Source organism: Gossypium raimondii, chromosome 5 (assembly GCF_025698545.1).
Source record: "Gossypium raimondii isolate GPD5lz chromosome 5, ASM2569854v1, whole genome shotgun sequence".
Classification (NCBI taxonomy): Eukaryota; Viridiplantae; Streptophyta; class Magnoliopsida; order Malvales; family Malvaceae; genus Gossypium; species Gossypium raimondii.
This window is the reverse complement of record NC_068569.1, coordinates 23,300,912-23,326,891: the sequence shown is the minus strand read 5'-3', so window position 1 is coordinate 23,326,891 and position 25,980 is coordinate 23,300,912. Positions and strand designations below refer to the sequence as shown.

The following is a 25,980-nucleotide window of genomic DNA, read 5'->3' as shown; positions in this document are numbered from 1 at the left end:
ATATTAATGCTGAATTTTAAACACATATCTTTTAATGTATATTTAATTTAGCAATTATTAATCAATGTTATGCTAATTACTTAGATATAATAAACTTAAATATAGATACAACTATTATAAATAGCACAACTAATATAAAAAAATAATCGTATGGTACTTTACGACACTGCATATGCATATATGGTTTTCTATATTTATTAAATATTTTCAATTAAAATATGAAAATGATTATAATATATATTTTAAAATCATTCTTATGCTTAATTAATTAATGAATAGTTTATACCACGAATGTTTCTACAAATAATCCTTTACCAAATATGAACAACAATTAAAAAGTTAATATAAGTACATCATATATGCATAATAATAAAATAAATAAATATAAGTACATTTTTTCTCAAAGAAGTATGAATAGTTTAACATGTTTTTAAATCTCATAACATTAATGAAAAAAATATTTTTTTTTGGATACGCTTTTGATAAATTTAATGTTTCATTAAGATTTAAATCCCTCGCTCCAGAAAAATTATATATATAAACTAGTTATTATCATAGCAGAATATATGAATATGGTCCCATTGTTTAGGATAGGATTGAAAACAACAAATTGTGGCCCTTGTTACCAGCCCACTACGAATGAGCCGATTTCAGGCTCTTATGCTGCAAATTGGGGTCAAGGGAAACCCCTTCTGCCTTCTATTTTTGTGTTTATGGGCTTATTCCATTAGTATCCCTATGCACCTGTTAAATTGTGGATGATTTGTGGTTATAAATCCTCCCTCCTAATTTCAGCTGCTGCTTTGTTTTGGTTCATCCACTCTACGAGGTAGGCAAGAAATCTTGTTTCTTCTTTTTTATACGAGAAATCTTTTTGGATAGTAATCTAGCTACCTTCATTAGAGTTTTATTATATGTGCATTCATTTTTGTAGGTTAATAAACTCCGTATCATCACATATATCCTGTACTAACGTGCACGTAATTATATTGACAAGTTAATTGTATCTTATCCTTTACTAATATGACCTAGATATCTTTAACACATGTAATCATTTCTTTATGGTTTAGTTCATATCTCACATTTTGTATCAATTTGCAAACAATTCAATTTTCTATCAATCTTACGCAAATTCATACTTCAAATATATATCAATTTAAATACAATCATACCGTATGAACTTACCTGACAAAATCAATAAACAACCGAATCTTTAAGGACGAATCAACAATTTTTGCGTTTCCTTGATTATCTTCGATTTGGCTCAATTCCCCATCTTTATAATAATTTAGTTCAAGTTATCAATTCCAGACATCTTACAATATCCTATTATATGCATGAATCAGTTTAATTTCGCTTTTTGAGTGCCTCTAAAATTTTACATTTTATTTAATTTAGTTCCTAAATTTAAAATTGTAAAATTTTCAAATTTGAGCTTAAATTTTAAAACCAATCACAATTACATCCTTTTAAAACTCTCTACTATCTATAATTACAGAAAATTTACACCAATTTCAAATTTATACAATAGAGTCTTTATATTCAAAACTAGTAATTAAACTTTACAAACCAGCTATTTTTCACTTCTAAGTTTAAAATCTAACAATTTAGTATCAATTTCTTCAAGCACTCATCAATGAAAAATTTCATAAACTTTAACAGTTTTATAAATTGGTACATAGACTAGCAAAATCAAGCTCCCACGATCTCAAAAGTATAAAAATTATAAAGAAAAGACTAAATTTAACATATCAAATCAAGATCGAAAAATTGAAGCTTCCAAACCCTATTCTCTCTTTTTGCTACGGGTGGAGACTGGAGAGGAAGATGAATAGTTAAAATGTTTTGTTTTCATTAAATTTTGTCTTTTAATATACTTAGATTAATCTTTAATTAATTTAATTAACCTTTACTTAATTAACAATAAGCATAATTAACTAATCTGGTGGATTACAACTGGCCTCCACCACCGTTTGACTATACATTAATGCTTCAATTACTTAATTGGTCATTGGGTTAATTAAAAATTCATAGCGATTAATTTTTATTATATTTACAATTTAATCTTTATACCTTAATTAACTATTAATTTGACAAAATCAAGGAACCAGACCTTAATTAACATTTATACTAACCTCGTAAAAATATAATGATTATATTTAAGGACTCTGATATCGAAAATAGGATTTTGAAACTACCGTTTTCGACACCACTAAAAATCGGACTGTTACATCCATAACTTGATGAATTAAATTATTAAACACTATAAATATAAGTTTGTGGTTAAAATGGATGGTTGAATTTATTTGAACAATATTTGTGCATTGAATGATATGATTAAGAAGTAAGTTAACTTAAGTTGCTTCGGTAGTATAATATGACGTCATAAATTTGTATATAGTGACCGGGTCAAATGTGGGGTGTTAACAAAATTGTGTTAACTATGATACTTTTTACTAATTGTGTAAATTAAACTTGATTTAATTTAAGAAAAAAGTTGTCATGAACATCTTAGCATATCAAGATTCAAAAGCATAATGATTTATTTGGTCTTCAAATTTTATAAAAAATATTTTAACCCTTCATTAAAAATTTCTTCTTTTTAGTCATTACATTTTTGTCAAGTCACCCTAAAATGAATAGAGAAGTTAATGTTTTTTAACTTTATCGACCTTGTGTACACGTTGGTTTCCATATGGTTGACACATCAACATTTATTTAATTTTTAAAATTTAAAAATCCTAAAAATATATAAACTATTTTTAAAATTAAAATCATTAAAATTATTTAAAAATCTAAGAATTTTTAATATTTTAAAAATTAATTAAATGTTTAAATGTTATCTACGTCAACAAAGTTAATGAACCTCAACTGTTTCATCTATTTTAAAATGATTTGATAGAAACGGAAGTTAAAAACTAAAAAATGAAAAATTAAATAAAGGGTAAAATAAATTTTTAATAAAGTTTGAGAATTCCTTATTCAAAATGAACTTCTTTTTCAGCCATTGATATGATTTTATTTTAATTAAAAAAACGTTTTTCCAATCCACGTGGCTGTCAACATTGACTTAATTTAACTGCTAAACGTGTTATATTTATTTAAATTTGATTAGGGCTTCTCAAAAAATATATTCTCAGAAAAAGAAAAAAAAATCATTTGGCAAAGTTGAGCTCAAATGATGATGAGAAAAGAAAAAGACCAATCTTTATAAATAGTTATATGATGCAAAATCGAACGGCAGCAATGGCCCCACTTTGAAAGAATCCCATATGACTTTGTGGTACGAAAGTTTGACGTTTCTTCCAGTTTCCGGTAAAAATGGTCCCACGAACGACTTTTTATGTTAGTTCTTTAATTAAAGCAGTTCATAGTCAACTCCACTGCCTCACTGTCTCCAACCAAAATAGAATTCCCAATTTCACCTGGTCATCTCATCCAACGGTTATTCATCGCCCTTTGACTTTTAAAATTTAAAATTCCCGTTGTGATGGGACCCAAGTTGGTCAAGGTGCCGACAGCATTTTTAATACGTGGAATGAATTGATTGGGTGGTGAGTTCGACGGTAATATGTAACGGAAGGCATTAAGTTTGACTCTCTTCTCTTTTGAGCTTTTCTTCTTATTACTTTCATCATTTTGACATTATTATTTCAATTCATTTTCCCTCTCCTATCCTAAATATATCTAACCTTCGTTTTCTGTAAATCTATGCAACTGGTTTGATTCTTCTTCGGGTTATCAGACTTTTGGTGGGTTTGGGTTTTCTTTTTTCGTTTGATGAACAGAGATGACCGTGGAATTGAAGATGGTATACGGCGGTGACGGTGGTGGTAGTTTTGCAAGAAAAGTGGTGGAAACTGCTTTGAAAGAAGCTGCAAATTCTGGGATTCAGGGTGTTGAAGAATTGATAACGTTGATGTCTAAAAATCAAGAGCTTTTCAATCCAGATGTTTCTATTAAAACTGCTGCTCCATCTGGTTCAGCAGAGTCAGCCATGGATATCCAAGCTGTTACAGATAAGACTGTTAACTCTTTCAAAGAGGTTATTTCTTTATTGGATCGACCGAGAATCGGCCATGCTCGATTTAGACGAGCCCCTGTTCTTCACCCAGAACAAGATACAGAACAAGCTTCGAAGAAGATTCAAGAGCCAGAGACGGGGTCTTCTTCTTTTCAAGTAACCAAAGATCAAGTGTCTGCTTTTAAGCCTTTTTGTTCGACCCCAAGTTATAGGTTGCCTCCTTTGCCTCATAGTCGCCCCCAGAGTAAAAGAAGTCCTCCTTTGATAGCAAAGATTGGTGTTTTGGAAAGAAACGAATCGCCTAGTACCATAAATTTCTCATCCTCGCGTACTTTGTCTGCTGGGAATTCATTTATTTCTTCCTCAACAGGAAATACTGATAGCTTTCAGCCATCCGGTTTCCAATTTACTAGTCCTTCTCACGTCCCTTCTTCTGGCAAACCTCCATTGTTTTCCTCTTTGAAAAGGAAGTGCAATTCATTGGATGGTGCTGCTCTTAAATACGGTTCATTCTCTCGCCGTTGCCATTGCTCCAAGAAAAGGTTGGTTTCTTAGATTTTCTGGGTCATACATACAATTTGGATCGTTTAATTGATTTTATTCTGAAAGTCTGAACCTTTTGATTGAACTTTTATTAGGAAATCAAGATTGAAGAAGGTCATTAGAGTTCCAGCTATTAGCAACAAGACGGCTGATATTCCTCCTGATGAATATTCATGGAGAAAATATGGGCAGAAACCAATCAAGGGGTCCCCTCATCCAAGGTTCGTAAAGATTATTAGCTTGGTTTTTGCCTTTCATGTGGGTCTCTTTACCAGTCAATCCACCCGTTACCTGTTTGATTAAACGCCTCAAAAGGACAATAATTCAAGTTTGCATATTTAAAGAAATTTGTTTTCAGCAGCAATTGTCATTGACTTTATTATGTATTTTAGATTGAATCGTCTACTGAGTTAAATTCATCTGTTAAGCTTGCGCGAGTCCACTTAACTCGGACCAAACCCGACTTTTCCTAACACGTTTGTTTGGGGCAATTTTCAGGGGGTATTACAGGTGCAGCAGCGTCAAAGGCTGCCCTGCCAGGAAACATGTAGAGCGAGCTCTAGATGAACCGATGATGCTGATTGTAACATATGAAGCTGACCACAATCATAGGCATAACAGCACCGATGTCTCACCTGCTTTGATCCTGGAATCATCTTAATGGTCTCCAAATTCAACCAAGGGCTTTCATTAGTTGGTATGTTAGCTCTTGAAAAAGACAATATTATAGGCTTCCTTATTCTGTGCTTTGGTTAATTAAAAAGAAGGAAAACGGGCATAGAATAGGAGATTAGTGGATTTAGTGGGATTTGTAGTGGGGGGTTTCTTTCATTTTTTTAAAAATGTTCTTATACCCAATTATCACAACTTTAATATTATATTATATGTTGATGGATCTCCTCCAGGATGCTTTTACTTTTCTCCAATTTGTTCCATTGTCCACTAAACCTCTGAATTTTGATATATAAATTTATATTTCAAGGCAAAAAAAAAAAGTGGGTGTTTGATGGTTGACCCCTGGTTTTGAATTTATTAGTCATTTTAAAAATTAAAAGAGAATAAAATCTCCTTATCAAAAAAAAAAAAAAAAGAAGAGAAAACACTCCATTTTTCTATTTTTCTTTATTTATCTGAAGTTCCCATTAAAAGCTAGAAAAACACTTCATTAGTTTTATGTGTAAGAAAATCGCATGCTTGGTAATGTGGAGAACAATGGTTTATCATTTTCACGCGTTTTAATTCTTTAGTAATGTCGCTTGCTGGCCATCGCCATCGCCATCGCCATCGTTGTAAAGTAAAAAAGGCACAATTTTCTCAAAGTTGGCCATGCATGAACGTTCACTTAATTTTAACATTATCCTATGACTTTGCAACACCTTTCTTCTTTTGTGAAATTGATTTAACTCGTTCAACCTTCCCTTTTTTCCTACGGAAGATCTCCTTCGACAACAATCAAAAACTTTGCATGTAGATTTCATATAAACTTGTTGCAAGCTAAACTCAAAATCAATTTCTTCATCTAAATTTCTGATTTTCTTTTAAAAAGTAATATGTTCAGAATAAGAAAATGATTGCAGATGTTAGTATTGAATTTTACATTTTGTTGATTATAAGAATCAAGCCTCCAAGGACCACAGCCTATGCTCTTTCATTAATTGGTGGTAGAATATAGAGGTAAATTAATTGAATGCGAAGAACAGTGAAGACGATAGAAAGAAAACAATGGTCCATGGCAACTTAGAAAGTAACCTAAATGAACATTCATCCACCGACATTTAACAGGTCAATGTCGGGATACGAATCGCCATAATTAAATTAAAAAGTTGGTGCAAGATTCAATGGTATACTTTCAAATCCAGTAGGTGCTCTTCAAAGAAGGTGTAATTGATGCCTTTATAAGAATCTTGTCTGCTATATAAAACTATATAAATTTCCCTGGCAATCTGGGGGATTTTATTTTAATTTATTTTTGCATGGATTCAAAGGCTGGTGGAGAGTCTGACCAATTTCCGGTGGCACTGTCGGTGGAGGAGACATTTAAATTAACTGCTGCTATTGCTCTTCTCACGTTAATATGGTTCAAAGTTGGAACTTGGATTACTTACTCAAACGAAATTTTTGTCATCTTCAGCCTATCACTTGCACCTTTAAATGGCCTTTGTTGCTTTGCCACTGAAAGGCATCTATCTGATTAAAAGACATATAAGGTAGGGAATTGAGACTTCTCTTCCATGTGATAACTCTATTCCACATTCAACATCGCAATGGGATAAGCCAAGGATTGCTTTGCTCTTTTTCACTTCATAATTTGGACAACAAACAGTCATCAACCCAAACAACCAGCTTCATCTTTGAAAACCAAGAAGAAATTCTCAAAATTATAAGTGAATTTTAGTTCTATGTAAAATATTGTGATTCATTTTTTTTGTTAAATTCAGGTGATTCATCATCGGTAGTAGTGACTAATCTTCTCGCCACAAGTGTTTTCCAAAGAAGTAAACGACTGACTACAAAATATATTCCATTCCTATGAGCGAGGATCGAAGTCCCGGCCACATGATTAAATTAAAATAAACTTTTATATTATTTAATTAGATACATGAATATTTTATTTTAATTTAGTTTTACAAACAACTAACATTATTATTGAATATGTATACTTACTGAGTGTACATACAATTATATTTATTAAAATTCAAGATATTGTAGGTATAATTATATCTAATCAAAATTCGTATAAATAAATAAGTTTTATTTTATCCATGCTAATTGAGTCTTAGCTCGATTGGCATGGGTACTGTTGCCAATGCACAAGGATGTGAGTTCAAGTGCATTGAAGCACATTATCCTCCTGTCTATGGGTAGTTCTAAACATTGTGTCAAAAATAGTAGATATAATCAGAACATATTTAGTCATTATAAATAGGAGTTACGCAAAAAAAAAAAAACACGGTTAGCCTTTCCTTACCATTTTCATTTTTAACGATGTTGGTGCGACAACAATTCACATGTAATATTATTGTTAAGCTAGCCATATAAGTTAAATGTAATATTACTGTAATACCTATTTGGTTGAATTAATCACGGCTTGGCTCTCAACTCTCAATAATCATTTTCTAATTAAAATTAAATATTTTCATTTACATTTAATTATAAAATAGATCAATACCAATAATAATTTTTGAATTTTTATAATTTTTAACTTTTTACAATATATTTTTAAAATACTATTATTATTTATTTTAAATAATTCTTATCATGTCTTTTGAATTGAGTTGTTGATCACGAGTGCCAAACTATAAAAAGTTTGACGGAGTTAATCATGTATCTAAGAAAATATCAAATTTGTTAATAGTTTCAATTAGAATATTTAGTTAATTCTGTCAATTTTTGATAATTTGACATTAGTAACTAATAATATGATATTAATAAGTATTATTTTAAAATAATAAAATAATAAAAATTCTAAAAATATCAGAAAGGTTAATAAAACTGGAAATTTTCTAAAACTTTCTAAAGATACCTATTTTCTAAATATCAAGTTTTAAATATTAGTTGTAATTATGAAAATAAATTTAATAAAAATGTAAATCTATAATGGATATGTACAAATGACTGTTTAAGTTGTGTCACTATTTTATTGACCATAAGTACAAAAGTTAACAATGTCAACTAAATTCCTAAAAAAAATACAAAATAATTAAATTCCTAAAAAGTCCAAAAGTTAACAATGTCAAATTTAAGTATATATTAAGACCAAAGAAACATTTAAGTATAAATTAAATATAAATAGTAAAGTACAAAGATTAAAATAATTAAATAAGAATAAATATATAATATAAAAATAATTAAATAAGACTACAAGATATAACATATAAAGAAGGGTAAAGTACAAAAATAGTCATTTATGTTTGGTTAATATTACGTTTTAATCTTTAATCTTTAATTTGTTACGATTTGATCACTAACATTATCATTTTGTAACGTTTTAGTCATTGTGCTATTATCCACTGTTAAAGGTATAACGGAAATCACACGTACCACAAATTGTGCCCTTTAATGCTGACATGAGGAGAAACCTGAGATGAGAAAGCTGAGATTTTTCGTAGCACAAACTTGCGTGGCAAATTCCTTTCTTTGATTTTTTTCCTTCTCTTCTGGTTAGTTAAATGAGTGTCAGTAATTTTAAAGGGTGAGGTGATAGGATGCGATGGCTCAAATGGTGCTGGTAATGAACAACAAAGGAGGTGGTGATGTTTGTTTATAGGTTCAATTTAGTTGACAGTAGGAATGGGTATGGTTAGAGTTGAGATTAGGTATCGGTTTAGGTCGAGTTATGGTGTAGACTTGTCAAGTTTGAGAGTGGAGTTTTGAATGGTGGTGAGGATGGAGTTGAGATTGGTTCTCCGGGTTTCATTTTGACTAAAGAAGAAGAAAATAATTGAGTTGGAATAGGGAATAAAGTTAATAAAAAAGGTTAAAATAATAAAAAGTATTTAATTATGCACCACTAATGTGGATGATATGTTAGCATTTAACGACATAATTTATGCCACATGTGATTTCCATTACACCTCTGGCAGTGGGTAAAGGTATGTCAAGGGGCTAAAATTTTAGTCTCACAACCCGTGCAACCTTAGGCAATTTCTTAAGTTCAAATTCGTCTAAATCAACTTAACTCTTGCAAAGTGAGAATTTTCGATAGAAATTCTCTAAGACACCGAAAATAAAGCGAAAGCAACTCAAAGATAAAAGAGCAACGAAAGAACAGAAAAGACACAAGAAAGAAAAATTGCGCCAAGTGTTTGAGTAAATGCTCTCAAAGTATCCTATTACTCATGTAACATCCTTAACCCGTCTTCGTCGTCAGATTAGGGTTTCGAAGTATTACGACACATAACAAAACAAATGACAACATAAAACCTTTCAAATATTAATTTAAATACCAAATATTCAAACTACATATCATTCATAGGATATTTACATTTACGAACCTTAAATCAAGCTTACGAGACCTTAAAAATAGTTTGGGAACAATCAGGGATCAATTTGTAAATCAGAAAAATATGGAAAAACTTAAAAATTTTGAAAATAGGGGTCACACAGCTGTGTGGCCAAACCATGTGCAATTCAAAATATGGGTTACACGGCCATGTCTCAACTCATGTGCAATTCGTAATAAGGTCACATGGCCGTGTAACAACCTGTTTCTTTGTGAAAAATTTTGCACTTAAAATCAAAATCACACACGGTTGTGTGGTGTGACTGTGCGTGGCACACAATTGTGTGACAGCTTGTGTCCTAGGCCGTGTGCTCCTAAAATTGCTTTCAAAACAAGGCAAAACAACACCAACTCCTTAAGTACCAATCCAAAACCAAATTAACCATAAACATGCTTTCAAAATACATATAATCAAGCCTAAAACATACCAAAACATTCAACCTAAGTGCCTAACCAATATGTCATCATTTGACACCGTAATTCACACACTAAATTAATTCAATTTCAATGCTACAAGTTCATATCTTAAACATATATCAAACCAATTTAACCATTCCATTTACAATCCATTTCACCATAATCTATTTACTTTCTTGAGGCATAAACAAAGTGACCACAAACACATATACATAGACACTTACAAGCCAAAACTAAGTAATATATACAAGTAAGCTAGAGGTAAGCTCAACCCATATCATATTGGAAAAATAACATAATAGCCCCTATTATATGTCATTTACAACCATCAACAAAATAACCAAAACATCTACCAAATGATGGACGAATAGTGTGTATGTACTTCGACTAGGTTCCAACCGATCGAACTTTCCGATGATCTATGATAACACTCTAGAATAACGTATTTTTATGTATTAATTATGTATTTATTCTGAGTATGATCCTGCTAATTTGAGCTATTTATGATCTTTTATCTCATAGGGACTAAATTTGAGGCAAAAGTAAAATTAAGGGCCAAAAATGTGAATTTAGAGATAAAATAGGCCAATATGTGACACAACGAAAAGTTGGTGCCAAAAGTGCAAGCATGGAGGAAACAAGGGTTGAAATGCAAAAAGAAGAGATTTTATTCTATCAGACTCTATTTTAATTAGGATAATTAATATTAAGATAATTATTAAGGATTATTTAATTTTAGGATTTAATTTTATTTATCTTTATTTATCTTCAATTAAATGTATTTATCTTTTGGGAGTTTAAGTAGGATTAGACTATCTCTCCTAACACTATAAATAGGGGGTGAAGTGACTCAAAAGGCATCCATCTATTTCTGTAAACACTCTCTCCTCAAAAGTCTAGGCTTTTGTTCTTCTCATATTTCCTTTCAATAAAATCCCCATTTTTATTTTATTTATTTTCTTTTCCACCACAACCATGAGCCACTAAACCCATCTAGCCGAAGGTTGTCGATATTCCCCAAAAAGGGTTCTTGAGGCTTAGAGTCCGTACTTAGCCTCCTCGTCGAGTATTCATTATTTCTCCACACTACAGGGCTGACGCTTCCGTCCATGTCCCTTAAGAAGTAAGCTTTTCAACGTATGCAAAGGCGGCCGCTTTGTATGTTTTCGGAAGGTTGCACAGTCAGTTCGTTAGCTTACTACGTTAGAGGTTAGTGAGCCCAAGAGACAAAATGGCGTGGGATTCGCCATTGAAAAGTGTTGATCTAGCATAAGACGATCCCACAGAAGCGATTGTTGGCTAGAGTCAGGTTCCACTAAATCGTAAGTCTAAATCCTTGGAGCTGGTGATCGTAGGTGTCCTCTTCCACTATAGCTAGCTTATTCGTTTTGGAAGGATCATCTAAAAGCCGAGGATTGAACCCAAGGCAGTATGAGACAACTGGAGGCTGTAACCTCTCATAAGAATTTCCTTTCTCTCAACTCTATTTTTAATTTCTCGAATCTTCGATTCAATATTGTTAATTCTGTTTTTATTTTATTTTTCGTTTCGAGATCCAAACCTTTAATTCTGTTATTTTCTTATTTTTTTCTAGGAACGCAGGTTTTCTTGGTAAAGACTCTGTCTGGGATTTCACGGAACAAGACATTATGCAAATCCAGTCCCTGAGGATTTGACCCTACTTCCCTTTTACTATTCTTTTTCATTATTTATTAAGGATAGGATATTTTTAGTGCTTTCAACGACCGCATCAATCTACAAGAAAAGAAAAACAACTAACGTAAGCAATTAATGCTTAATAAGCTCGTATAAATCTTAAACGTAAACTTACCATATAGACTCAATTTATCTAATTCATGCATAATTCCATTAATATGCTCATGAACTCATTAAAATCCTATACACATCACAAGTCCCACAAGTTAGTGAGCTCAACAATGTAACATATAATCTTATCATTTTATAAAACATGTATTAGTAACAACTCAAATATACATTTCATTCATCACATTTCCAATTTGAATTACTTATTCCAACCAAAGCATTTATGCCAAAATTTCCATTTCATCTATCATGATCTCATAACATTTCATATAATTAAGTTCACTCGTTTAAGCTTTTATTATCGTTGAACAAAATGAAACAATGTCGGATACACGTGAACCATGCTCACACAAAGTGTGTCTGTATTTGTAACTGTAACCATATCTGTAATATGCTCACACGAGCTGTGGGTTGGGATGTAAAGCTATACAATGCTGCTCACACGAGCTGTGGAGAATCCGCAACAAATGTAGGACCTCAGCCATCGGTAGGTCATCCAAGACTATCACCCGAAACTATATAACCCTTAATGATATGTCATTTGTATCCTAAGCATTCACAAGTTTCAAACGGGACACATTACATATCAAAATCCTTTATATTCAATCTATTATACCTTGTCAAATATACATCTATGAAATTCACATTTTCAAACACAATCATCAAATTGATTAACATTATAATTTAATCCAAGTCACTAGTTAACATTTAACAATCAACTAGAATTATATAAAGCACAACATTAATCGACAATTTAACCAAAATAACAATTAAAAAAAATATTAATCAATATAAAAACTTACCTATACAAAAACGATTACTAACACAAACTGACGACTACTTTGCTACTTTGACTTTTTCGCGATTTGAGTCCTTATACTTATAAGTCCTTTTATTATCAATTTACAAAATTACCTCAATATTTTACCTTTTATGCAATTTAGTCTCTAAACCCGAAACTTACAAATTAACCACATTTAACCACCATTCATGCTAGCTAAATTTCCTAGGGTTTCTAATCAACCCATATTTATCACCATTTCAAAATATTTCCATAGAGTTTTACTATTTTAAAAAATAAATCCTTAAACATTAAAATTACTAAAAATCACTTAACAAAAAACTATAATTAGCTATCAAATTCATGAATTTATCAAATAAGTTCACAAACACACCTACATCATTCATGATAGTTCCTAAAATTTTAATAATTTTATAATTTAACCCCGTGTTAGTTAGATTAAACTAAAATAACTTCAAAACATAAAAATCATTAAAATGGAATCAAAATCACTTACCATGCATGAACAAATGTTGACCGAAGCTTTCTAAATTCTCTAATGGAGGATTCAACTATGGGAAAAATAAAGGAAGAAGATGATAGCTCTTTTCCTAATTGTTTTTCTCATAATAATTACCCTTTTACCATTTTACCCTTATTAAATATACTTAAATTCAACAAAACCTTGTCCATAATTGTCCACTATCTAATTATATAGTTTATTTACACACTTAGTCCATTAATTTACATTCAATTGCTATTTAACACATTTACTTAATAGAAACTAACTTTTACATATTTTATAATTTAGTCCTTTTACTAAATTAATTGTCTAAACAATTTATTAACCATGTTTAAATACAACTCTATGAAATACTCACAAATATTAAATAAATAATATTTACTAGCTCGCTTGTTGAAATTTTGGTTCCGAAACTACTATTTCGACACCATTAAAAACGGGTTGTTATAACTCAAGTATGGGATGAATACAAATAAGAGGGAATGCCTCTATTTATAATTGAGCTCCCCCAGATCCAACGATACAACTTACTTTACATCGATGATCGAGATTAAAATTTATCTACAATTGAGATTCTTAAGAGATTTACATAATCCCCTAAAATTACAAAATCAAATCTTATCATATTACATATATTGAAATATTACTTTCCATATTCACTAATGTAAATTTAATTTTCCTTAAGTGCTTCACTCGCTCACCAATGCTTCAAATAGATGGACTTCTCCATATGTTCCAGAAATTGGGACAGTTCAAGTGGATCGAATGATCCTCATTTAATCAAATTGACCTTCATGGGACACTCTTTGTGAATTAGTCACGGGCTTTGATCCACGGCTCATGACAGGTACAATGACTAAAATGTTATCAAATGATAATGTTAGTGACTAAATTGTAATAAGTTAAAGTTCAATAACAAAAACATAATATTAACCAAACATAAATGACTATTTTGTAATTTATCCAAAAAAGCAAAAACTATTAAATTTATATAGCATAAATTACAAATATATGAAAAATTATACAAAAACAAAATATTCTAAAATCTCTTCCTTCTTATAACTTTAAGAATAATACTAGATCCTATAATCTTCAAAGTTGTATATATTTTTATGTAGGAGAAATATTAAACTATACATGAATTTTAATTTAATGTGCAATGTTATATATGAATTTTGATTTTGTGCGATTTTATATATTAAATTTTGATTTGATTAAATTTTAGAAATTACTAATAATATGATCAAATTAGCACTTTTTACGTTAATATATTGTATAACAAACTATTATATTAATCAAATATGAAAATAAATATATGTATTTGTTTTTTTTAAATGCGTACAATTGACTCAAACTCAAAGTTTCATGTATGGCTTTTTTACCCCAATAATTTGGAAAAAGTTAATTACCAAAATAGGCACACTAGAAATTATTTACGGAAATAGGCATCCGCTACAATGTCCTGTCGGTGCCGCCTAACACACCGACGACACCACCCATTTCCCTCCAATCTTCTGTCATCATTACTTAAAAAAACAATTTTTTTGTGCCGTTATTGTGTCCAGCGACACCAGTATGTATTTTTTAAAAATACCCCAAAAATACGTGTATACCAGATTCAAAAAAAGAAAAAAAATAAAAGTGTAGCCGCCGTGTCAAGTGACACTGCTACTTACCTAGTAGTCAAAGGAAAAACAAAGGAAAAAAAAGCTAAAATCTGAAAAAAAAAACAGAATAAAGAAAGTTGAAATTGAAAAGAAAGGGCATGGGAGCCACGTCCACAGCAGGTCGTTAGGCCGATGCCGCCCGGACGATCATGGGCTCCCATGCCCTTTCTTTTTTCATTTTTGTTTTTTTTTTCTAGATTTCAACTTTTTTTTCCTTTGACCGCCAGGTAAATAGAGGTGCCGCTTGGCACGGCGACAACACCATTAGAAAATATATATTTTTCTTCTTTTTTTTTAAAAATTGGTATACCCGTATTTTTCAGGTATCTTTAAAAAATACATACTGGTAATGATGACAGAATGATTGGGGAGAAAAATGGGTAGTGTCGTCAGTGTGTCAGGCGGCACCGACGAGGCACTGTAACATATGCTTATTAACGTAAATAATTTTTTGTGTGCCTATTTTGGTAATTAATTATTTTTTCACATTATTGAGGTAAAAAAGCCTTCATGTTTATACCTATAAATCGTAATACAAGTTTTATGTATATAATTACACTAAATCAAAGTTCATGTATCAAATTACACATGAAAACAAAGTTAATGTATAAAATCGATATTTATCCTTTTTTATGTATTGTAATTATATTTAAATAAATCATTAATATATTGTTTTTATGTTTAGTTTTAAATGATTTTTTTAGTATCTTATTTATGTCTTCCAATGCTATCGTGACAAAATTGCTACGTCTACATCAGGCCAGCTGCAGCCTTCTCTTTGTCTTCTGCAGTCTGCTTCCACTGTTTTCACTCTTTGCTCCCTCTTCCATGGCCACGTTTAAATCATCTTTCCCTCAACATTTCCTCCTCTCACTTCATTTCTTGAGCAAACAAAAGATACCTTGAATTTGGCTCTTCTTTTAGGAAACTAAGTAACCCGTGATAATGTCTGGTTATTCATTCTTAAACGATCAGCTGTCGAAACGCACCTCTATTTTCAGTTTGCAATTATGGGTTGTTCTTGGAATCTGCGTTGGAGCTGCTATAGTCATCGTTCTCTTCCTTATTTCCCTTTGGATCACTTGTAAACGCCAAAACAAAGCAACCTGCAGCAGCAACAACGTTGTTAAGCCTATTCTTAACTCCAGTATCCCCATCGCTTCTAAGGAGTTTCAAGAAATCCGCGTCGAACCGTCCCATCATTCTAACCCTGTCCTACTTCCGGAATCCGACCCTGTATTGATTCTTCATCCGGAAGAAGGCAGCGGCGCTGTTTCTAGGTGCAACGGCATTCACATTGAGATAGGGAAGGATCATAAGGTAGCGTCTCCAGAGCGTGGATCCGGGTCGAGTCACGGGTCAGGTGAGGCCCGGTGTAGTGATCAAGGGATGACAGTTAGGGCGGTTCCGGAAGTTTCCCACTTGGGGTGGGGACATTGGTATACATTGAGAGAGCTTGAGGAGTCTACAAATGATTTTGCGGCGGATAATGTGATTGGTGAAGGGGGTTATGGAATTGTTTACCGTGGAGTTTTGGAAGACAATAGCAAAGTTGCTGTCAAGAATCTGCTAAATAATAGGTAAAAAGGCTACCCTTTTTTGGGGTTAAATTTAAGCTATTTAATGCATTTGTTGTATTAGTGTAACTTTTTGAGAAATGAGAATAGCCCTTGAAGCATGGAGTTCTGTGTTGGGGGAAACTTGACTTTTGTTTTCGTTTTTCTTCTTGTATTTTCTTTTAGAGGTCAAGCTGAAAAGGAGTTTAAGGTTGAAGTGGAAGCAATTGGGCGCGTACGGCATAAGAACTTGGTGAGACTACTTGGTTATTGTGCTGAAGGAGCTCATAGGTACATACGTACTCTCTGTTTTTTGTTGCATTTTGATCTTAATTTGCTGCATTGGAAGTTTGGATTTTATGTTAAAACTTGCAACTTTTACAATTGTGAAACTTCAGCATCATGCTAGGATTTGCTAACATACTTAATTTGGTGGTCATAGGATGCTTGTTTATGAGTATGTTGACAATGGGAATTTAGAACAATGGCTTCATGGAGATGTGGGACCTTGCAGCCCTTTGACATGGGAGATCCGTATGAATATAGTGCTTGGAACTGCGAAAGGGTAAATTTTCGGTTAACAGAAAATGGTAACCGAACTTGAATTGTCCTTGGTGTTCTTCCCTATGTTTGTTGAGAATGTTGTTGTTTGTAAAAACTGAAATTTAGGTTGGCATATCTGCATGAGGGACTTGAACCTAAGGTTGTTCATCGTGATATCAAGTCAAGCAACATTTTGCTTGATAAGCAGTGGAATCCAAAAGTATCTGACTTTGGCCTTGCCAAGCTCTTGGGGTCTGGGAGGAGTTATGTGACCACTCGTGTGATGGGAACATTCGGGTTGGTCGAACTTCTGTTAATGAACATCTTCATGGTTATCTAATGTTTTCATATGGTCATCTGATATACTAGTATTGCCTCCGTTTTGTAGATATGTGGCTCCTGAATATGCTAGCACAGGCATGCTAAACGAGAGAAGTGATGTATACAGCTTTGGCATTCTTCTTATGGAAATAATTTCAGGAAGAACTCCGGTGGATTACAGCCGGCCTCAAGGAGAGGTTTGTAGGCCTTAATTAAGTCAATTGATAATATTATCCTATGATTCAAAGCTTGATGGCTTTCTTGGTCTTTTATTCTTGTAATATGTATGCAATTTGTTCCAACTTTCAGGTAAATCTGGTCGAGTGGATTAAATCCATGGTTAGCAACAGGAATGCAGAGGGTGTTTTGGATCCAAGGTTACCAGAGAAGCCTTCTTCCAGAGCACTGAAGCGAGCCCTTTTAGTTGCTTTACGCTGCGTGGACCCAAATGCTCAGAAAAGGCCTAAAATGGGGCATGTAATTCATATGCTAGAAGCCGATGAGTTCCCGTTTAGAGATGTAAGTTGACGTAACATTAGTTCTGAATTTTATCTTGTTTCTGGTAGATTATTTTGTACAATATTTTGTTCCATGTGTTTCTTTTGTTAAGCAATGTGTTTCGCATGTTAAAATTGCTTGGGTTGACAAGAGTGCATGTTTCATCATGTATAATGCAACATCATTATTAGTTTCATTATTGATGAGAAAATCAAGAGAAGATTAGCAATTTCCAGTGATGCTCAAGTTTAACTGCTAAATGAAACATTTTTTTACTAGGAAGTAGGAACATTCATGTTCCGCTGGAATCCATTGGATGATATTTTGGTCCAGATGTGTTTAAGAAAAATGCTTTTGCAAAGTCAAAATTTATCGAACATATTAATTGTGCCTAAACTTGTCGACGTTATTCTGCCACATGTCACTTTTCTTTCTACATTTAAATTTCAGGAACGCAAAGATGGACGGGAGAACATGCGCTCACTACGAGATGATGTAAAGAATAGATTGACTGACAAACGTGTAAACGAATCCGGTGATAGTAGTGGGTATGAAAGTGGTGCCCAAACTAATAGATCATTATGGAGAAAACAAGAATCCTAAGAGCAATAAATAGCCATTCAAACTCGGGTTAAGGTGAATTCACACATCGTCTTTAGCTATTTGTTTCCATGGAGAGCCAGCATAGTTAAACACCACTTCCACCTCTGTGTATATACAATACATCTCATCTTTAAATGCAATATTTTTTTGTTTTTATTTTTCAAAGCTCAGTATCTTCAATTGGTATATAATCGATGAATGCATTACCGTTTCTTGCCATATAGTTTCAGCTGGTAATATGATTAATCATGTTCTTGGCCATGCTGCCATGTTGCTTCTTTCAGGTCTATAATTTGGTTCATTAGTTGTTAGATAAACAAAACCCGTCCCATGTTCCTCGAGCTTTGACAATGATAATTATATGTCATATTATCTAGTATTGAAGCTGGGATGCTTGAATTATTAGAATCGAAGGTCGTAGTAAAAATATCAGAGTATACAAATGTCAGTTGCTAACATATTGGGAGGTCAGAGGGTGATGAATTGTAACATTGGGGGTCCTACAACTCACATGTATCTGTATTGCATGACCATCCGGGTTTTAAAGGGTGTGGGGGCTTTGCTTGCGACGGGAGCAAACCTTGACAACTAAAAAGGGAGGTGGAAACATTGGAGCTTCCCTTCATAATAGTTAGATGTGCTATAATGTTACTTGAATATGACGTGTGTGTCTCAATCCATCGTATTGTGTTTGCTTAACGTAAATTTTCTCTTCTTTTCTATTATTTTGTTTATGACCAAGTTCTTGTAATAATTGAGGCTTAAATCCTAACATTCCAGCAATGGAAAGCTGTTTGAACTCTGAGTTACAAAGTGGAGTAGATCAACTTTTTTAACAGAGTAAGTATTATGCATGCAATGATGCAAATATCTTATAATTTTAGTGGTAATCAGGCTTTAATAATTGCAATTTAAGGCGGATTTAGAAAATATGGCTCACATCCATGCAATACAGGGTGTATAGGTACATAGAATTAATGTTGCAATGAAACTGTGACCAAGTTGTGACCACTTTGCACTTTTTTCCTTTAGAAAAAAAGAGAGCTTATTATTCGTAATATGTATGTAGCTTGCGCCTAGTTTGATTATGTGAAGTTGTACTTGCTCAAAATATTGTCCTTGATTTTAAGACGGTTTACATAGAGAACAGTTGACATTTCGTGTATTGAATACTTGGCTAAATACATAAGTTTTCATTTTGGGCACTAGAAATAAAAATTTGCAAATTGGGTACTGCGATTAATAACTGCTTTCATTTTAGTTACCCAAGTTTAAGAAGTTTTCATTTTGGTTACCCTGATAATTTAATGCTATTGTACACTCATATTAATCACCTGACTTTAATAAGTTTCCTTTTTGATCACTCGTTGACTTTTTAAAAATTGAAAACGGTTGTTAACAGCAATGCTCAATTTGTAATTTTTTTTTAGTGTTCAAAATAAAAATTTATGAAAGTTGAGTGACCAACGTGTAGTTTATCTTAAATACTTTATATCTTATTCAAGGGTAAAATAGTTAAAATGCTTATTTATTTATTTATTTGTAAGTTATGCTTATAAAAACTAACAAGGTGTGACATTAAACATTTTTGGTATGTCTATCGATGATGGATACCCTACTTTTGACTAAAAAGCGGTAAAATAATTAAAGAAATTTTATTATTTTAAAAAGAATTATATTTGATACATTGACGATCCATAAATTCTATCTTTCATGAATTTCTCTCGTGTTTATTGATAAAGCTTTGTTGTTCATAAAATCTCATACCTAGTGAAAGGGATGGGAGATCTCTATTTTGCTATAACACATGTAAAATAAGGTAAAAAAAGAAGACAACATTAGAGATGAAAAAAAATAAGATTGTGAAATTGTAATGAGATTAAACAACTCCTCTCAGTCACAAATATTATTGAGGTATAAGGTTTTAATGAACATCAAAGCTTTACCAATACACAAGGAGGGAGAAGAGAGAATTATAAAATGAAAAATTAAGGCCAACCATTCCCAAACTTCTCATGGAAATGCCGACCATTCCCCAGGATTACATTTTGTCGACAACCCTTTCTTTAACGCCATTCTCAATCTTCAGTATCTTTCAAGTTTCAGAAACTCCCAAAAATATGGGCCAAATTGCTGTTGCTTTCTTGCAAGTTTTGGTCTCCAAAACGACCCCATATTGTACCAATTATTCAAGTACTTGGATTGCATATTACTGCCACTGCCACCAACAATGAAGACACTTTGCTTCTAAAATCTGAATTAATTGGCCCGTATTTCCCCCTGTTTCACTTTTTCATTGACTTGCAAGTTGTAAGGACCATGAAATTAGAAATAACACAGAACTTGTTCTATCTTAGCTCTGCCCCACCACAAGCAAGATCGATTTTGATAGATAAGGCCTTTACAAAATTTTCTTGTTTGGATATCTTTCAGACAATTCACAAGTTCCCACGCATCCTATTTCCCTATATAAGCCTTACAAAATTCATCATCATCATCATCTTCCCAAATTGCAATCTCTACCATGGCAGCTCATCATATCAATCTCCTGTTTATTTGCCTTTATTTTAGTCTATCATTCATCTTTACAAAGCAGGTACAAGCCGACAACTATATCATTCACATGGACCACTCTGCCATGCCCAAAGCTTTCGCCGGCCGCCAAAGCTGGTACTTGGCTACACTTTCATCTTTATCTGCTAACTTGAGAGCTAACACCAATTCAACCATCCCCACCGCTGAACTTCTCTATAGTTATAACCATGTTATTCAAGGTTTCAGTGCGAGTCTCACTCTGGCTCAGCTTTAGGCCTTGAAAAACTCTCGGGGGTATGTTTCTTCCATTAGAGACAAAACTGTGAAGCTCGATACTACTTATTCTTTCAAGTTTCTTCGCTTGAGTTCCGATGCCGGTTTGTGGCCGGCGTCGGGTTTCGGCAAAGATGTTATTATTGGGCTGATTGGTACCGGGGTTTGGCCGGAAAGTGAGAGCTTTAATGATGATGGAATGAATGATGTTCCATTGAGATGGAAAGGGAAATGTGAGAGTGGTACCCAATTCAACTCTTCACTCTGCAACAAAAAGCTCATCGGTGCAAGGTCTTTCAATAAAGGTTTGATTGCCAACAATCCTAGTATCACCATCTCAATGAATTCTCCACGGGACACTGCAGGACATGGGACTCATACATCATCAACTGCGGCTGGAACATATGTGGGAGATGCTTCATACTTTGGATATGCCCAGGGAACTGCTAGAGGAATGGCTCCAGGGGCTCGAGTTGCCATGTATAAAGCTCTTTGGGATGAAGGCTCATATACGACCGATGTAATTGCTGCAATTGATCAAGCGATTAATGACGGTGTTGATGTTCTTTCCTTGTCATTTGGCTTGGATGAGCTTGAATTGTATGAAGACCCCATAGCAATAGCCACATTTGCTGCTATAGAGAAGAACATTTTCGTTTCTACATCTGCAGGAAATGAAGGCCCAGATTTAGAGACCCTACATAATGGAACCCCTTGGGTTTTAACTGTGGCTGCCGGTACAATGGATCGATTCTTCGGCGCAAGTTTAAGCCTTGGAACCGATGGTTATGTCAGAGGAGCTGCTCTTTATCCTGGGAATTTTTCTTCAATCCAATACCCAATTGTTTTCATGGACAAATGTGATGAGACCAAAGAGTTGAAGAAACTTGTGGGAATGATTATTGTTTGCCAAGATCCAGGCAAGGAAGATTCCCTCAATGACCAATTTAGCAGCATTCAAGTGGCGGGGAATGTAGCTGGTGTTTTCATAACAAATAGTACCCTCTTGGATATATTCACTCAAAGCCCTTTCCCAGCCATTTTCCTGGAACAGAAAGATGGCGATATTGTCGTCGATTACATTAAGACCAATAAAAACCCAAAAGCCAGCATTGAGTTTAAAACAACATTTCTGGGTTCCAAACCCTCACCCACTGTAACTAGTTATACATCTAGAGGACCATCCTATAGTGCTCCATTGGTCCTCAAGCCTGATATTATGGCCCCTGGTGACTCAATCCTAGCTGCTTGGCCGCTAAATATCGGAGTGGCTCGTTTGAATGACGATATGTTGTTTAGTAGCTTCAATTTACTTTCGGGAACATCCATGGCATGCCCCCATGTAGCAGGAATTGCAGCACTCCTGAAAGGGGCACATCCGGATTGGAGCCCCACAGCGATCCGATCAGCCTTGATGACTACGTCGGATCCCATCGATAACGCCGGCAATCCTATCGAGGATATCGGTACTAATCTCCAACCGGCCACTCCACTAGCAATGGGAGCTGGCCATATCAATCCCAACAAAGCGCTTGACCCCGGGATCGTATACGATGCTACAGTCCAAGATTACATCGACTTTCTTTGCGGTCTAAACTTTACACCACAACAAATAAAAACCATCACAGGATCATCAAACAACTGTTCCAACCCTTCTTTAGATCTCAATTACCCTTCTTTTATAGCGTATTTCAATGACAGGAATGTGAAACCGGATTCCAACACTGTGAAGGAATTTCAAAGAACGGTGACTAATGTTGGAGAAGGAAGCTTCATCTACAAAGCAAGTTTGACAGCAATGAAGGGAGTTAAGGTAAGTGTGGAGCCAGACACGTTGGTCTTCAAGGAAATAAACGAGAAGAAAAGCTTCAAGTTGAGCATTGAAGGTCCAAGACAGCTTGATAAGACTGTGTCTTTTGGTTATCTCATTTGGGAAGACAGCCAACGAAAACATGTTGTTAGAAGTCCCATTGTTGCCACAAGCTACAAGATCGACAAATGACAAAATCGTTTTCAATCATGGTCTTGACTACAAATTCTATACACTAAATGTATTTAATTTTTTTTAAAAATCTTTTATATATTTGTAAGATATTTGTTTGGTTCAGTTTGGTAATTTTTACTGTCGTTAAACAATTTTAGACTGTTACAGCTTCAATAATTGATATGATGTTTATCAAAGGAGGAAAAGAAAGACCCAAGAGTTGAAGCTTCAGACAAAAACAAAAAAGTGGAACTAATTAAAATCAAGACTTTGGTTACAATAATTAATAGTAATAATCAAATGGGTGTTAGTTGCTTGTCTGGAGGTCGTTTATTTTATGTTATCCTATTCCATGCATGGCTATTTTTTGACAATCGTGTTTAAAAAGAAGAAGAAAAAGCACATAAAACAAAAAGCTAGGAAGAGTGAAAATTTGTGCAACTAAAAATAATTAAGGTTGTTGGTTTAGACTGTTGGATGGTCTGATTTCACACTGTTACCTAACATCAAATTGTGGGGTATTTTCTATAAATTTCTTTCTTTTCTACCTTCTTTCAATACCTTAACGTTTGGGACAATTCAATATCGACCCAAAGCTTTAGAAATCATAATGATTATAATTTAACATTTGGGACACTATATCATTAATTTCAAATAAATATACATAGTTTTATGTTTTTATTTACTAATTCCATTCATAAAAAAATTCTTCCATCTTTGATTCAAATTAAGAAAAAGACAATAATAAATTTGATGTATGCATATGGGAGACTAAAGAGATATCATCATTGATAATCCAATTCAATAAAAGTATTATGCAACGAGGATATTTCATTTTTTAAAATTTTTATATGTTAGATTCAAGAGTATTTTGTTCTTCTATTAAAAAGTACATGCATTTTATTGTTAAAAACTGATCCATGTACGTCAGCATAAGATACACGTGACACAACATGTGCCATTTTCTGTTTATTTTATTAATCATACCAATTTTTATTAGTAAAAATAGATGAAATTTTTAACATAAAGGACCATTTGTTCTTTAATCTAGTATATAAATACTAAATTATCTATTTTTTAAATAGAAAGGGCAAAGTACAAATTGACTCCTACTACAAAGGTCTCTATAGTAATTTTATCAACCAAATTGTAATATAAGACTTTGTTTTGATTTTATAATGTAACTCCAATGTTCCATGGGTTGAGTAGCTCGCGTGGTACGGTAAATCCAACTCAACTTGGGTTGAACTTTGACAAGTATTTTTATAATTTAGATTGACTCGACCTGAATTTAATTTAAATAGTTATTTTTTATAAAAATTAAATTAAATTATAAAAATATATATTATTAATTTTTGAATAATAAAACGGACTTTTTAAGCAGGTGAAGCCGAAAACGGAAACTTGATTTTTTTTTTTTTTTGAAACCGAATCCAATCATCAACACAAAAATCTTATAAATTTGAGGTAGGAATTTTTTGCCACGTTTCTGGGTCCACCATTGTTGAGGATTTAGGTTGTAAAGGGAAAAGTTAAAACTGCAGTTGAACAGTAAGGATAGGTATTAGGTAACAAATGTAGAGATTTCATTCTTCCAAGCTTTTTTCTTAAAACTCTAATTTAGTGAACCCAACAATCAGAGTCTGATGAAATGATAGGCGACATATACAACGGTAATAGGGAAATACTGACACTGGGGTTGAATTAGACGAAGCCATTAAACCAGGTGACCAAAAATACAAACCCTCTCTGCCTATGAATGCAGCCTTCATTGAAACCAGTCACCAAACTTTGGAAGGTACGTATTTACATGCATGCTCTCTATTCATGTTTAACATACGGATCAAATGCATATCTAAACATGGGCTTTTTATAAAAAAGTATCTAAATTTTTTGATTATTTACAAAAATGACTCACTTTGAAAATTATGTATGTAAATACTTCATTTTGAACAATAAATGTTGGTGACGCCATTGTCATTAACATCACCACCTCTGGTTTAAATTTGTTTTTTTGAGTGTCGCTGTTGTCATTAGTGATATCAAACCGAAATATAATTATATAAAACGTTCAAAGACCCAATGAAGTAATTATTACCCTTTGGATGAAAAAGGGGTGACACCATTCTTTCTGATGGCACCAGTTAAATGCTTTTAAACTTTTAATCTATTTGCATGTTAGGTCTGTACTCTTTTGAAATTAAATTTAAATAGTACTTAAAAATATAATCCTTCACTTTTAATATAGTATAAAAAATATGCATCTTTTAATAATTTTTATGTAAATAAATAATTATTTTAATTGGCTTTAAAACAATTGATTTTTTATTTGAAAGAATTATTTAATTTTAAATCAAATAATAATGATTATTTAAGTAAAATAAAACAAATTAAAACCATTTGTCATGTATTTTGGATTTTAACTTTTATAATTTTTAAATTATTTATTGGATGACATATAAGATAACATAGTAATACATCAAACAATAAAAATATCTCCAAATAAAATAATAGCAGCCGATTAAATATATATGTAAATGTTAAGGATTAAATTTATTATTATGCTACATATATAACACATAAAATTAGGGGTGAGCAAAAATTCGATTAAACCGATGAAACCAAACAACCTGAACCAAAAAAATAAAAAATTTTCGATTATTTTGGGTAGCTAATTCGGCTTAAATGGTTAAATCAGTTCAGTTTCGATATTGAGGATCCAAACCCAATAAACCTATTTTGATTTTTTAATTAATAAATAATTTTATACTCAGCCCAATATCATTATATTAAACCCAACTCAAATCATAATAGAAGCCCAACCCAAGGACCCAACCTAAAATGTTAAATTTAAACTAACCCAAACCAAATATAATTATAAACCCA

At 32.8% G+C, this 25,980-nt stretch overlaps 2 protein-coding genes and 1 pseudogene across 2 annotated transcripts; all 3 read left to right on the top strand.

The window, feature by feature from the left end:
• Nucleotides 1-3,629: 3,629 nt before the first annotated feature.
• Nucleotides 3,630-5,488, top strand: LOC105771079 (probable WRKY transcription factor 7). The gene is made up of 3 exons (XM_012592483.2): nt 3,630-4,566; nt 4,663-4,788; nt 5,066-5,488. Exons 1-3 carry the CDS (start codon nt 3,791-3,793, stop codon nt 5,226-5,228), a joined length of 1,065 nt encoding a protein of 354 aa, XP_012447937.1. The 5' UTR covers nt 3,630-3,790; the 3' UTR covers nt 5,229-5,488.
• A 10,040-nt stretch (nt 5,489-15,528) lies between these two features.
• Nucleotides 15,529-18,467, top strand: LOC105770526 (probable serine/threonine-protein kinase At1g01540). Its single transcript, XM_012591757.2, has 7 exons — nt 15,529-16,361; nt 16,524-16,628; nt 16,780-16,902; nt 17,007-17,177; nt 17,269-17,398; nt 17,511-17,720; nt 18,150-18,467. The coding sequence occupies exons 1-7, from the start codon at nt 15,727-15,729 to the stop codon at nt 18,300-18,302; spliced, it is 1,527 nt and encodes a 508-aa protein (XP_012447211.1). The 5' UTR covers nt 15,529-15,726; the 3' UTR covers nt 18,303-18,467.
• Nucleotides 18,468-20,602: 2,135 nt separating this feature from the next.
• Nucleotides 20,603-23,246, top strand: LOC105770449 (subtilisin-like protease SBT3; annotated as a pseudogene).
• The last annotated feature ends 2,734 nt before the right edge of the window (nt 23,247-25,980 follow it).

Excerpts from the sequence above, each read along its gene's own strand:
- LOC105771079 (XM_012592483.2), top strand. The coding sequence starts at position 3,791 with ATGACCGTGGAATTGAAGATGGTATACGGCGGTGACGGTGGTGGTAGT. Across the intron at positions 4,567-4,662 it reads TGCCATTGCTCCAAGAAAAG|GAAATCAAGATTGAAGAAGG; the intron begins GTTGGTTTCTTA and ends AACTTTTATTAG. Across the intron at positions 4,789-5,065 it reads AAGGGGTCCCCTCATCCAAG|GGGGTATTACAGGTGCAGCA; the intron begins GTTCGTAAAGAT and ends GGCAATTTTCAG.
- LOC105770526 (XM_012591757.2), top strand. The coding sequence starts at position 15,727 with ATGTCTGGTTATTCATTCTTAAACGATCAGCTGTCGAAACGCACCTCT. Across the intron at positions 16,903-17,006 it reads GTGCTTGGAACTGCGAAAGG|GTTGGCATATCTGCATGAGG; the intron begins GTAAATTTTCGG and ends ACTGAAATTTAG. Across the intron at positions 17,399-17,510 it reads ACAGCCGGCCTCAAGGAGAG|GTAAATCTGGTCGAGTGGAT; the intron begins GTTTGTAGGCCT and ends TCCAACTTTCAG.